The 11,469-nt window shown below is 46.1% G+C and overlaps 5 protein-coding genes across 5 annotated transcripts; 2 read left to right on the top strand and 3 right to left on the bottom strand. All coding sequences in view use genetic code 12, as the record gives it.

Moving 5' to 3' along the window:
* Positions 1-844: 844 nt before the first annotated feature.
* On the top strand, positions 845-1,181 carry CJI96_0004137 (uncharacterized protein; the record flags this gene model as incomplete). The annotated part of the gene is made up of 2 exons (XM_029037365.1): positions 845-848; positions 898-1,181. The coding sequence occupies 2 exons, from the start codon at positions 845-847 to the stop codon at positions 1,179-1,181; spliced, it is 288 nt and encodes a 95-aa protein (XP_028888421.1).
* Positions 1,182-1,962: 781 nt separating this feature from the next.
* ATP3 (F1F0 ATP synthase subunit gamma) lies at positions 1,963-3,028 on the top strand (the record flags this gene model as incomplete). Its single annotated transcript, XM_029037364.2, has 2 exons — positions 1,963-2,006; positions 2,215-3,028. The coding sequence occupies 2 exons, from the start codon at positions 1,963-1,965 to the stop codon at positions 3,026-3,028; spliced, it is 858 nt and encodes a 285-aa protein (XP_028888420.2).
* Positions 3,029-3,160: 132 nt separating this feature from the next.
* Positions 3,161-5,125, bottom strand: CJI96_0004135 (uncharacterized protein; the record flags this gene model as incomplete). Its single annotated transcript, XM_029037363.2, has 1 exon — positions 3,161-5,125. The coding sequence occupies one exon, from the start codon at positions 5,123-5,125 to the stop codon at positions 3,161-3,163; it is 1,965 nt and encodes a 654-aa protein (XP_028888419.2).
* A 358-nt stretch (positions 5,126-5,483) lies between these two features.
* Positions 5,484-7,520, bottom strand: CDC27 (anaphase promoting complex subunit CDC27; the record flags this gene model as incomplete). The annotated part of the gene is made up of 1 exon (XM_029037362.2): positions 5,484-7,520. The coding sequence occupies one exon, from the start codon at positions 7,518-7,520 to the stop codon at positions 5,484-5,486; it is 2,037 nt and encodes a 678-aa protein (XP_028888418.2).
* A 462-nt stretch (positions 7,521-7,982) lies between these two features.
* On the bottom strand, positions 7,983-10,757 carry BOI2 (Boi2p; the record flags this gene model as incomplete). The annotated part of the gene is made up of 1 exon (XM_029037361.1): positions 7,983-10,757. One exon carries the CDS (start codon positions 10,755-10,757, stop codon positions 7,983-7,985), a length of 2,775 nt encoding a protein of 924 aa, XP_028888417.1.
* Between the last annotated feature and the right edge of the window lie 712 nt (positions 10,758-11,469).

Below are 11,469 nucleotides of genomic sequence, written 5' to 3'. Positions count from 1 at the left end.
TGGACCAAGAAATGATTGGGGCAATCTTGAATAGGAAGACATTTGAGTTCTATTCAGCCTGTTGCTTGAGGTGGTTTGGTACACTGCGTTAAAGATGTATACTAGTTAAGGCGTCTCAAATGATGGGTGGCACTTTACGACGGAAAAGTTGAACAAATGTGACAAAAGGGTGGTTGAATACATTTTATCATAAGATTTTTTGATTGGCTTTGGCTTTCTAGAGTTTTGCCTTTAGCACTGATAATAGCACTCCTCGTGAAATTATGATCTTTTCGCAGCCAAATTTTCACTGCTTTCTATGTAGGGAATTTTAAGTACTCTAGTGATACCAAACATCAAAATAATAACACACGTGGACATTTAATGTCCATTGACTCGTTGTGTGCAATGATTTGATATTTGAGGTTCCGTTTGCAATTTCGATATGTTATCTCTTTGTATAGGATCAACCGAATTAGTTGACTAGACATTGACACACCAACTACAACGCACCCATAAAGGCAAAATTGTCGCTTTTCAAATAAAACATGTAGATTTACCATCTTCTGACTCCTCTTTACGTGCCATAAGGGTCCCCTAAACCCCAGTGAACCACATCTAAATCTTGCATGGTCACGTGACAGGCTATCCTGTTTAAGCAGCCACAGTACTTCAAGATACACCCTAAAACCAAAAGAACACTTTGCCAGCATGTTTATTGCAATTTACTCTTCTCGAATCTCTTTTCCAGTTTGCCATATGTGGTCCAAGGCGTTCTTCAATACACATTGTGGTCGTGCGCGCGCACAGACATACCCGCCAGTTAAAATCAATCTTTTCGTAAACCTACTGAGTATCTCCAACCATGGGTATGTAACAGCACACCACCCCTTTGACAATAGTATACTAATATTCCAGCCCTGTACGAAAACCACACGAGACCTCAGTTGGTGTCGTTTGACGATATCAACTACGAGAACTTTGCCGAGGTCCAAAAGGCGAGAACCTCGATGATGAGAGAACAGTGGATCAGAAACGAGGAGCTCAGGATCACCCATGAGGCCTTGAGACAATGCAAGATTTACCACGGAATCGATGCCCAGAGAAATTGCAGACCTTTGATCTTGAAGTACATGAAGATGATCGAGACTTACCCCTTGCAGGGTTACTTGGGGTACCAGAAGAACGACCCATCGCAGTAAGCGAGTGTGTACTAGATTTGGGGAGGTTATTTTCCTATAGCATAATATAGCATGATTTAAGACATGTTAGATGATGTAGAGGATTGAGGTGTGAGAAAAAGAGATGAAAAGTCGGCAGAAGGGGAAGTGTCGCTCTCTAGGATCCTACTGTCTGGAGCTTGGCGAGAATACTGCTCAAGTATAACACCGATGAGGTAGAGTACCATATGATTTTACCAACCATTTGATCATATGTCAACCGCTTCAGTTGGAATACCGTAGATTATTCACTCACCGATCAAGTCTCGACATAGTCGGCATTATAAAGGTGAGAAATCTTTAGCAAGCGATTTATCTCAAACCTAAAGTTATTTCAACTCTAACATTTTGAATTTTCAGCTGTAAAGTAATCATATCTATACGTTGACTACTAAGCTTCCTCTCTTGCAGCCATTTCGCAGCCATTTCCGCACCAGTATTCTGGCTGATTATACTCCCATAAAATTCCATCTTTCATCCATGCAAACTAAAGAAAGCTGACCTCTGGCAAAATGGCCCTCATTCAAATAAAAAACTCTATCAATTCTCCCAAATTCGATGCTGAATCCTAGTTACACTGTTCTCTCGCTTTCCCTTTCCACGTGACCGCCACTATAGACCGCGCTCGCTCGTTACCTGGCCTCGGCCAATCAAATATCCTCTCTCGCACCAGTCCGGGTGCCGAACGACCTTGGGAAAAAAAACCACCTCTAGAGTCTAACGAACCACTTGTCTCGTGCTAATCGTACCCATTCCAACAAAGATGTTTCGCTTAGGTACTTCTCAGGTCGCCCGTGCTGGGGTGAGGTATGTTTGATTCTGCAATTGGGAGATTTTCACCTGGTTTTGGTGATGTTCATTGGCCATCTGTGCTACTTCCATGCATTAATCCACTCAACCACCAAAGTCGCCATAAGCGCTCAATTGATATTATTTAGTCCTCCATCAATATGATACTATGTTGTGGGCTCCATGACCCGTTCCCTTTATTTTCCAAATCCATACTAACATTCAGAAACTATGCTACATTGAGAGATATCGAGATGCGTCTCAAGTCCATCAAGAACATTGAAAAGATCACCAACACCATGAAGATCGTTGCTTCCACCAGATTGAACAAGGCCCAAAGAGCCATGCAGGCCTCCAGAGTGTTCCACGAGTCAGACAAGGAGTTCTTCCAGAACACCGAGCCTGAGGTGAAGGAGGACGAGAAGACCTTGTTGATTGTCATCTCCTCCGACAAGGGCTTGTGTGGATCCATCCATTCGCAGATCTCCAAGGCTGCCAGAAAAAGAATCGAAGAGCTCAAGGGCAACGTTGACATTGTGGCCATTGGTGACAAGGTCAAGGCTCAGTTGAGCAGAACCCATGCTGAAAAGATTGCCATGGCTTTCTCCAACGTTGGTAAAGAGGAGCCAAACTTCCACGAGGTTTCTGCCATTGCTGACGAAATCGCCACCTTGGGTAAGTACGAGAACACCGAGATCATGTACAACAAGTTTGTTTCTGGTGTTTCTTTCGAACCATCCAAGTTCTCCGTTTTCACTGCCGACGCTATCGAGAAAGCTCCTGGCTTGAGCAAGTACGAATTGGAGGCCGAAAACGTGTCCGAGGACTTTGCCGAGTTTTCTTTGGCTAACTCCCTTTTGACTGCCCAGGCCGAGGGTTACGCTTCCGAGATCTCTGCCAGAAGAAACGCTATGGATAACGCTTCCAAGAACGCTGGTGACATGATCAACTCCTACTCCATCTTGTACAACAGAACCAGACAGGCTGTTATTACCAACGAATTGGTGGATATCATTACCGGTGCCTCTTCTTTGGACTAAGCATCTTGGTGAGAGTCTATTCATTTTTCCTACTTCCCTCCCATTTCGAGAACAAAATGAAATTCTAGAAATTTTCTGATAAACGAACGAATATACGTTGATGCATTGAACGTGCTGTAATCTATAAAATAATTAGTCCATCTTGATCGCGCCGTAGATCTTTCTGATAAAAATTGTAGCTGTGATGACGCCAACAGCTCCACCCGCTACACCAACGGCGGCAGATACCAAAGCCATGTATGCGAAATAAATAAGAACGCTCACAATGTCACTCATCAGTAGGTAGCGAATGAAGTAATAAGTGGTGTAGGCGTAGATGTACCACCCAATGCTGGAGCCCACCTGAAAGCATAGCCATTGCCAGTCAGGGTTTTTAAACACCGACAACGTTATGTATGTAGCCACAATGGTAGACTCTGCAACCACTATTAGTAATAGTACAGTTGTAAGTAACAAGAATCCGTACATGTAGTAGAACGTAGTCTTCTCGAGCCAAACCGAGTTGAAGATAAACAAAAGATCCACATACACGATCCCGAAGGGAATAAGGCCAAAAGCTATCACGCTGAGAACTGGCCTGAAAAATAATGTTTTGTTGGAGTTCCGTTTCACAAATCCCTTGTCTGGTGGGCTGTATGAATTAATGAAGCAAGATTTGTTCAGGAAAGTGAATTTGTTTCCGTGAAAGCTTCCAAGGATTCCGAGAGGTATCTGGATAAGAGTGAACATCAATATAAGCACCACGATCGTACCAAAAGGCAATGCGTTAGACGACTCTTTAGCCCATACGAATAGGTTTATAAAAAGGATTGCAGTGAGCAATGTCAATGGAAGCCCACCAGCAAAAAAGCAACCGAGACGGCATATTTTTGAAAAAGGAAATTGCGTGTTTGGGTGTTCGTTACTCAACAACTTGTGCAAGATGATACCAATGTATGCTGAGACATATCCAGAAGCCAATAGAAATAATAACGAGGTTGAAAACACAGCGCTTTGGTGGTTTTCAAAGAAAATGCTTGAGGATGTGCCTGATCCTAAGCTTAGCTTCGAATTTAATACAAAAATCACCACAACCCCCATCATGGCGATGATCGTTTGAAAACCAGCAGCACATAAACAACTGAGCAAGAAGGCACCCATAGGCTTTTGAATAGCCACGTTGGACAAGCTTTGCCACAGGTTATAGCTGGCAGGCTCACCTTTCACCTCGGCGGTTGGGATCAAGGGGCTTGCCTTTAGGTCTGTCCTGAGGAAGCGAACAAGCACCACCGCCACAACAAGTGACACGAGACATACAAGCACGATCGAGTTGACCAATGAAATCCAGTGGATGTTCCTCGACGTTGCTGAATTATCATTTTCGTAGTATAAGTCCCAGCGATTTTCGTGGGAGACAGACTTATCCTCTCTCCAGTAAACCGCATAGGTGTAGGGTATAAGGGTGCGATCTTGTTTTGGATTCCCCGATGAGTCCTTTAAATGAAGCGGAAAATTCTTGAAATTCTTTGAGGAACCCGGACAGCTCTCGTCAATGACACTCTTGGGGTAAACTTCAAACCCCACTATTGAGTAGAGCCCGTTCTGCTCTACATGGTACCTTACCACGAGAAGAACATGGTTGTAGTAGTACGATACGTCGTTCTGAACAAAACCTAGAGGAAACCCTGCGGCGTAGTACTTGGACCTTGAGTTGGAGCTTTGAAACGTCGTTGCCCCAGGCAACCCATCGAGCACCCAGTGCACCACATACCCCTTTCTTATGAGGGAGTCTGCCCAGCTGATAGCTTTGGGTGTTGCAGACATGTCACATAGACGAGCGCAGGGTATATCCTCACCAAACCGAAGTTGGTAGTTAGACTCCCACAAACGGTCTCCTTTTAGCACCTCGCCTAAAGAGGGCGTCTTTGCTCTTTTCGTCTTATCATGACACACAAACGGCAAGTCATGGTACCTATATGGCAATTGCGTGTGGTCGCTCTCGATTTTATTTAGCAAGAGATCAACGCTCTCACCTTTCTGGTAGTACCGTTTGGAGTGAATGAGGTCAAGCGCCGTACTCACCGCTAGTAGGTAAAGAAATAGTATATGAGAAAGCATAGCTTTCGGGATCTCTCGGAAGAAGTCCTAATTCTAGTGATCCTCTGGACAATAGGAGACAACGCCACAAACAACGAACGTCTTCAGTTTACGGCTGAAAGGTGAGCGAACTATATGAAGTACACGATGCATGTTTATGTTTGGGGCAGACGCCTCCGCACATAAATCAAGAACGCAACTAATCAAGATATGGAGATGAAGTGTGGAGTTGTAGTGAAGATGTATTTTCATTTGTATGTTACAATGTTTGCCGAAGGAAATCGTGGTTGATGTCTCGCAGTTGGGTGTATTGTTGGATTATAGTTACGTCACTAGTGTTAGCAGGCTGGATATGGGTTTTTCGCAGCCAAACACAAGTTTACGTTTCTTTAAGCATCTCCATGGCCTCACGAATTAGGTAGTTGCCCTTTGAATCGAGGTTCAAGGCAATGGTGAACTCTCGTATAGCCAGGTATTTGTCGTTTTGGATATTGTAAAGCTGCGCAAGAAGGAAATGGACAGATGCCTCATTCGGCGCAAGCTCTTTGACAAGCTCGAACTGCTCCAAAGCTTTGTCAAATTGCTGTAGAGAGAAGAGTAGCGATGCCTTTTTGAAGGCAGGGAGGGCGCTAAGTGGCTGGAGCTTACTAGCCAAATCGTACTGTTTCAACGCCAACGATTTTTTACCTAGCTTCTCCAACACCATTCCCACGCAGCAGATAAGAATCACGTTGATGGGATTAATGGAAACGGCTTTTTTGAAGTGGAAGTCGGCCTTATGTAGCTCCCCCAAGTTTATGTATACCATGCCAATGCCGTAGAGCGCGTTGTAATGACGAGGATCCAAGAGGAGACTCAACCTGAAGCAATCGAGCGCTTTCTCGTAGTTATCACTAGAGTAATACTCGTGGCCCTTGAGGGTGTGAGCGTAGGTGAATTGGGGATCGAGCTTGATAGCCTTGTCAAAACACTTTATCGCCTCATCTGGTTCTCTGGTCAAGGAAAATAAATTGCCCATGACGCACCATGTGATTGGCAGTTGTGAGTCAATGTCGTGGACCTCGTTTGCCAAGTACGTGAGCTCAACGTTTTTTTGTAGGTGCCAGAGAAGTGTGGAGTAATACTCCATGTCCTCGAGTCTGGTTCTGTCCGCTTGGCGCAACCGCACAAAGTACCTTCTGGATTGCTTGTAGTTGACAATTTCAAAATGAAGACGCCCTAGCTTACTAAGAGCCCAAGGGGTTCCCTTTATATGCTGCGGCATTGACTCCAAAAGACGAATTGCTTTGTAGCAGTCGTACCTACAGAAACACTTGTATACCTTCGCCAATGAGGAGTATAGCTTCCGGAGAGTGAGGTCCGCTGCGTCAACGTCCTTTTGTGACGGCAGTCTAGTCTCGGATACAAAGCTCTGTGACGAGTTGCGTTTGAGACCTTGCCGGGTGTATGAATTAGGAGGTGCAAATGAGGGCTTTCTAGAGAAATGATGCAGCTTTTTTGAAGCTTGCGATTGGACTTGAATAAGAGGCACCTGTTGTTGCTGGCCAAAGGCTTGTGGCGGTGGAGGCTTGATAAACTCATCGTTCTGAGGTCGCCTCAAAGGAGCGTCAGGCACTGAGGCGCTGAGGATGCGAGGAGTGGAAATGTCAACGTTTTTCGCCAACCTCGGCGTGGCAAAAGGGTTGGAGATCCCTGCCGAGTCATTAGTGTTGGTGGCGTTACTAGTAGTGGCGGAAGTGTTCGTGCTCTTGGGTTCGAGTACAGGCAGAGGCAGCGTCCGGCGCTGGGAGGGCTTATATATGCTCTTCACCTTCACGTCAGCACCGAGGCGGGCCAATTCCTGGAACGCTTCAAAGTCAAATGCATTGTACTTGAGCGCTGTAGAATAATTCAACGCAGCTTTTGTTGTGTCCCCCATGGCTTTGTACAAGTCTCCGAGTAGGTGGTACACCGCAGACAGGTCAGGGTATAAACGTCTGTTAGTCTCGTAATCGTGTCGCTGTTTTGGCAGAGAAAAAAATGCAGCTGGGTCTTCTGGTTCAGGCAGAGCATTCCATGGAAGCAGCAGGTCTCGAGACTCCAGCGAGCTGCTTGTGGCTGTTTCATTGTAAAGCGGCAGAAGACTCACCAACGTGTGAACGCCCTCCTTGTATTTGCCCAAATGAAGACACAGGCGAGCGTAAATGTATGAACATCCCAAATGTGAATGGGCCAAGTCTGAAGACGTCCTGTTGAACGCCAGCTTAAATTTGTTTTGTCTGTAGAGCACTAGTGTGTACAAATAGAGCAGGTCGGGGTCCAAGGGATTCAGCGCCACTAAGTGCTCAGCAGCAAACTCTGCGTTGCAGTAGTTGAATGTGTCTAAGGAATGGACAATCACCAGCCGGAGCTGTTGCGTGACAAAGGGGTCGTCCATGGATTTGGATGTTGCACTTGATGTAGTGGGTGTATCTAGTTAGTGTTGATCCGCGCAGCCATATAATGAGCACCACCAGGAAGTAACTTTGTGAAATACCTTCATGAATGCAGAATCTCGGTAGCTTTGAGCTGCTGAAGCAATACCTGCTGGATTTAAACTATATTCTTTGCTTTGGGGGATATCTGGCAGAACCTGATTTTTTGGTGACATTTTCAATCTCTCTAGAATTTGTGTGTCCCATAATCTCAGCTATTTTGTCACTTTTCGCAACCACTTCTGAAACAATGCAAATACTCTACTGGTGATCATTGAAAAAGTACGTACATCTGTTGCAATTGACACCTTTTAAAGAAGTAAATGACAGGTTTAACAGCTAGAGGCAATTACTCTGCTTCTACGCTTTTACGCTGAATTCTTTCGATTTCTTGTCATTATTAAATTTATGAGATAGTTACAACATTACTTCTTAGATTTGATCACAAATGATCCATCACTCGTATAGGCCATAAGTTTCTCAGACTTGTCCTTCTTTTTGCTTCCGCTCAATACCCGTCCGTTGCTATTGCTGAACACTGGCTGCGGTTCAAGCGAGCTTTCCAGCTTGTTTGCATCTGGTGTCTTCATTTCAGGAAAATAATCCTTCCTTCCTGACTTGGTAGTGTTAGGCGTACTCCCCGCTGATGAACCGCCGTGCTTCGGCGAAAGAATCCCAGATGCTAGAAGGTATGGCGAAGAGAAACCCTGCAGCAGCAGCAACTGGGGTGTGGTGGGGCCACGCTTGTTCTTAGTGCTCGATGTGTCAACAGTGAGCTTTGGAGGACCAGTGCTAATATTGCTGGACGAGATAGTGGTTTCATCCATGTACCCAACAACGGGAGACGCCTCTTCTGATGTGGCGCTGTCGTTATATAAGGTGGTAGAGTTGGTCATATCTTCAAGGACCTCACCGTCCCTTATGAATCCTTTAGCTCTAAGCTCCTCATCCCTTAGTTTATTTTCTTCTCTTGCTTTTGCAAGGAGTTCCTGCGCTTTAGCTAACGACACCGTAGGTGTGTTACAACTACTAACAACAGGAACGCTGTCATCAATGTCGATCGTGGCAGTCATTAGCGCCTTTAACCAACCCTTCATCTCTTCCTGAGTTTCTACCGCAAAGTAATGAGTCTTGGGCTGAGTGAATGTCAAGCCCTTCTTGAAGCCAGGAGCAGGTGGCACAAGCTTGAAGCAGAATCTACCAAGACCCGTCAGCGCAGCGTAAAGAGCAATGTACTTGTCATTACTGCTCGAACTATCACCATCAGTACTGATAGGTATCACTTTATGAGCTGTAATATCGATGAGACCCTTCTCACGCTTATCACGCAAGTTGGTAAAATATGATAGACGAGTGCCATGAAGGGTGAAATAGCGCGACCTCCATCCCAAAGTGCTGCCAGACTTTTTGGACATCCAGCCACTGAAGTTAGATGTTTTGATTGCCTCGTCTGGGGTAATGTCCCTGATACCCTCCTGAAAAGCAGATGTCTTCAGCTTTCTAGAGCCCGTGAGACCACGGAAGTTGGAGGTGGACACCGAACGCAAACTCTTCAATCTGCCATTACGTTTCTCGTCCTTGGGGGTGCCATCTTTGCCCTTCTTGGGCGAGAAATTGACATCATCAATGTCTGGAATATCAGTGGAGTCAGGGGTAGTCAGAGACTTCTCAAATAATCTCGAGGCACGCTTGCTCTTCGTAGGACTAGCGAGACCCTTCGTCAAGTTCTGACTCTGTAATTTGTCCTTCTTGACAGGCTCCTCGTCATTACCATTCCCGGACATGAATGAGAAAAGGGAGGAGTGTCTTCTATGAGCCAAGTCATTCTTATTCGAAGAAGTAGTTCTATGATGACCTTGAGCAGCGGATGCGTCGTAGATAGAAGAGGCAGGTCGGGAGGGGCCACCAGGGCTGTTGATCATTCCAGAGGACGCGTTTGTTCTAGTCATATAGAAGTTGTTGGCAGAGGAGTCGTTACTCTGAGGCACAGCTGAGCTACCACCGAACTTGAAGTTCTTGTTGATAGGACTCATTGTTCCTGGAGGCTCGGGTGCCTTTCTTGGGGACATAAAGGAGGAATCAGTCTTGGGGGTATTCAAAGCCAGCAAATTTTCCATAGACTGGGACCTCGTTCTGGAGTGACCATGGGGGGTTTTGGCAGACGCAGCTCTTGTCTTCCCACCATTCTGAGAATAAGGATTGAAAGTAGGGGCAGGGAGAAGTGTTGAAGCACTCCTTGGCTCGCGTTCATAATGAGCTTGCTTGCTCAGTGGCTTGTCAACAGATTCGTCATCGGAGTTGTTGTAAGGAGTAGGATTTCTTTCTTCAGATTCAAAATCACGAGTTGGAGCAGGTGCTGCAACAGGAGCAGTCTTTTGCTCGGATGGCTTGCGGCTTCCAGACGACAGTTTTGTGCCTTGGGCTCTGTTGGCCATCTCCTTGAGCTTTTCAATTTCTTTGTACACCTCGAAACGAGTTCCGAAGGAGTCAATGTCTAGTTCCTTGAGATGGGCCAAATCGAGCTGGAACAAGATCTCTCCTGTGATCTTGTGACGAGCAAACTTGCCAGCCACGCTCATATCGAAACCCAAGACAATGGCAAAGTAGGAAGACACCTGTTTTGGTGTCCACTCTGCTGCTTGTAAGGGGTTCAAGTCAGTGGTGAGGGACAGGGTAGAAACATTACGGTTATGGCCACGGCTTGACGAAGTCTCCTCCTTCACGGGTTGCACGGGCTCCTGTTCTTTTATATTATCTTTGGTAGTTTCACGCGTAGACGTAGACGTGGGCACCTGAAGTTCTTCCAACGCCTTATCGATCTCGCTCATCGTCATGTTTACATCGTTTGAAGGCTGAGGAGCTTCCAGAGACGCAAGCCTCGAACCCACGTTTGAAGAGTCCTTATTCGACAGGGTCGTTGTTGTTGCTGCTGCCTTTTCGCCAGCTTTTGGCCCCAGAGGCACTCTCCGAGAACGTGACCTCAACAAGGTGGGTTCCAGAGGCTGCTCTGCCACTGGCTTTGTGAACAGCTTGGGAAACAATCCAACTTTGCCGCTATTCACGCTCTTGCCCATGTACCACCCGTCGTTATACTCAGAGTCGTCGGCTAGCACTTCGATCTTGTCGCCCACAGCGAGATTCAACTCGTCTCCCAAACGAGCGTTGAACTGCTTGATGCATAGGAGGAGCCCCGACGTCATGGTGCAGTTATTAAGGAATTTGTATTAGGGTCTGAAATGAAAAAGTGTTTTCCAAAAGGTATCAATAGAAATGTCCAGGTAGCCTTGTTTACTATGGTTTCACCAATATATGTATTCGCGGTAGTTCGTCTAGTCTTGTCTTCTGCAGGGGGGTCAGCGTAGGAGCCACAGATTAAGGAACGTCGTAGGTGGGCACAGAGACTTTAAAGACGTGTTCAAACAAGAAGCAAAGGGAAGGTTGGGTGATGTTGAGAAAGATAACTGAGGTTTTGTGTGGAACCCAGGGGAGGTACCTGGAGTGGATTAGACCCCGTGGCTGTGTGCAGTACAACAAGGACGATGCACATTTCCTGTTTGGGAGAGAGAGAGAGATGCTGGCGAACCCCGATCACCTGATTCACGAAAAAACACGGGCAAGGATCTACGAGAAAGAGAATTTTTCAGATCTGTCTTGCAATTTGAATGAAAGGCATCATTTCACCCAGAGTGGTCGATTTCAGTGGCCCTTGACCTCGGCCTGTACACTACACGGTGAACGAGCCAAGTCAAGGTCTAGGCGAGAAAAATCTCATGGAGGGCGATGAGAAAAAAAAAGAAACAGCTAACGCAATGAAAAAAAAGCTGGCCGCGAACGCCAAACGGTGTGTAGGCCAGCAACGGCTGCGAATGTAGGAGGTAAAGAGACGAAGAGAGAGATGAGTGGGGAAATGAG

This window comes from Candidozyma auris, chromosome 4, assembly GCF_003013715.1.
Source record: "Candidozyma auris chromosome 4, complete sequence".
NCBI lineage: Eukaryota > Fungi > Ascomycota > Pichiomycetes > Serinales > Metschnikowiaceae > Candidozyma > Candidozyma auris.
The sequence above is the reverse complement of the archived record's forward strand: the minus strand, read 5'-3'. Positions and strand labels throughout refer to the sequence as shown.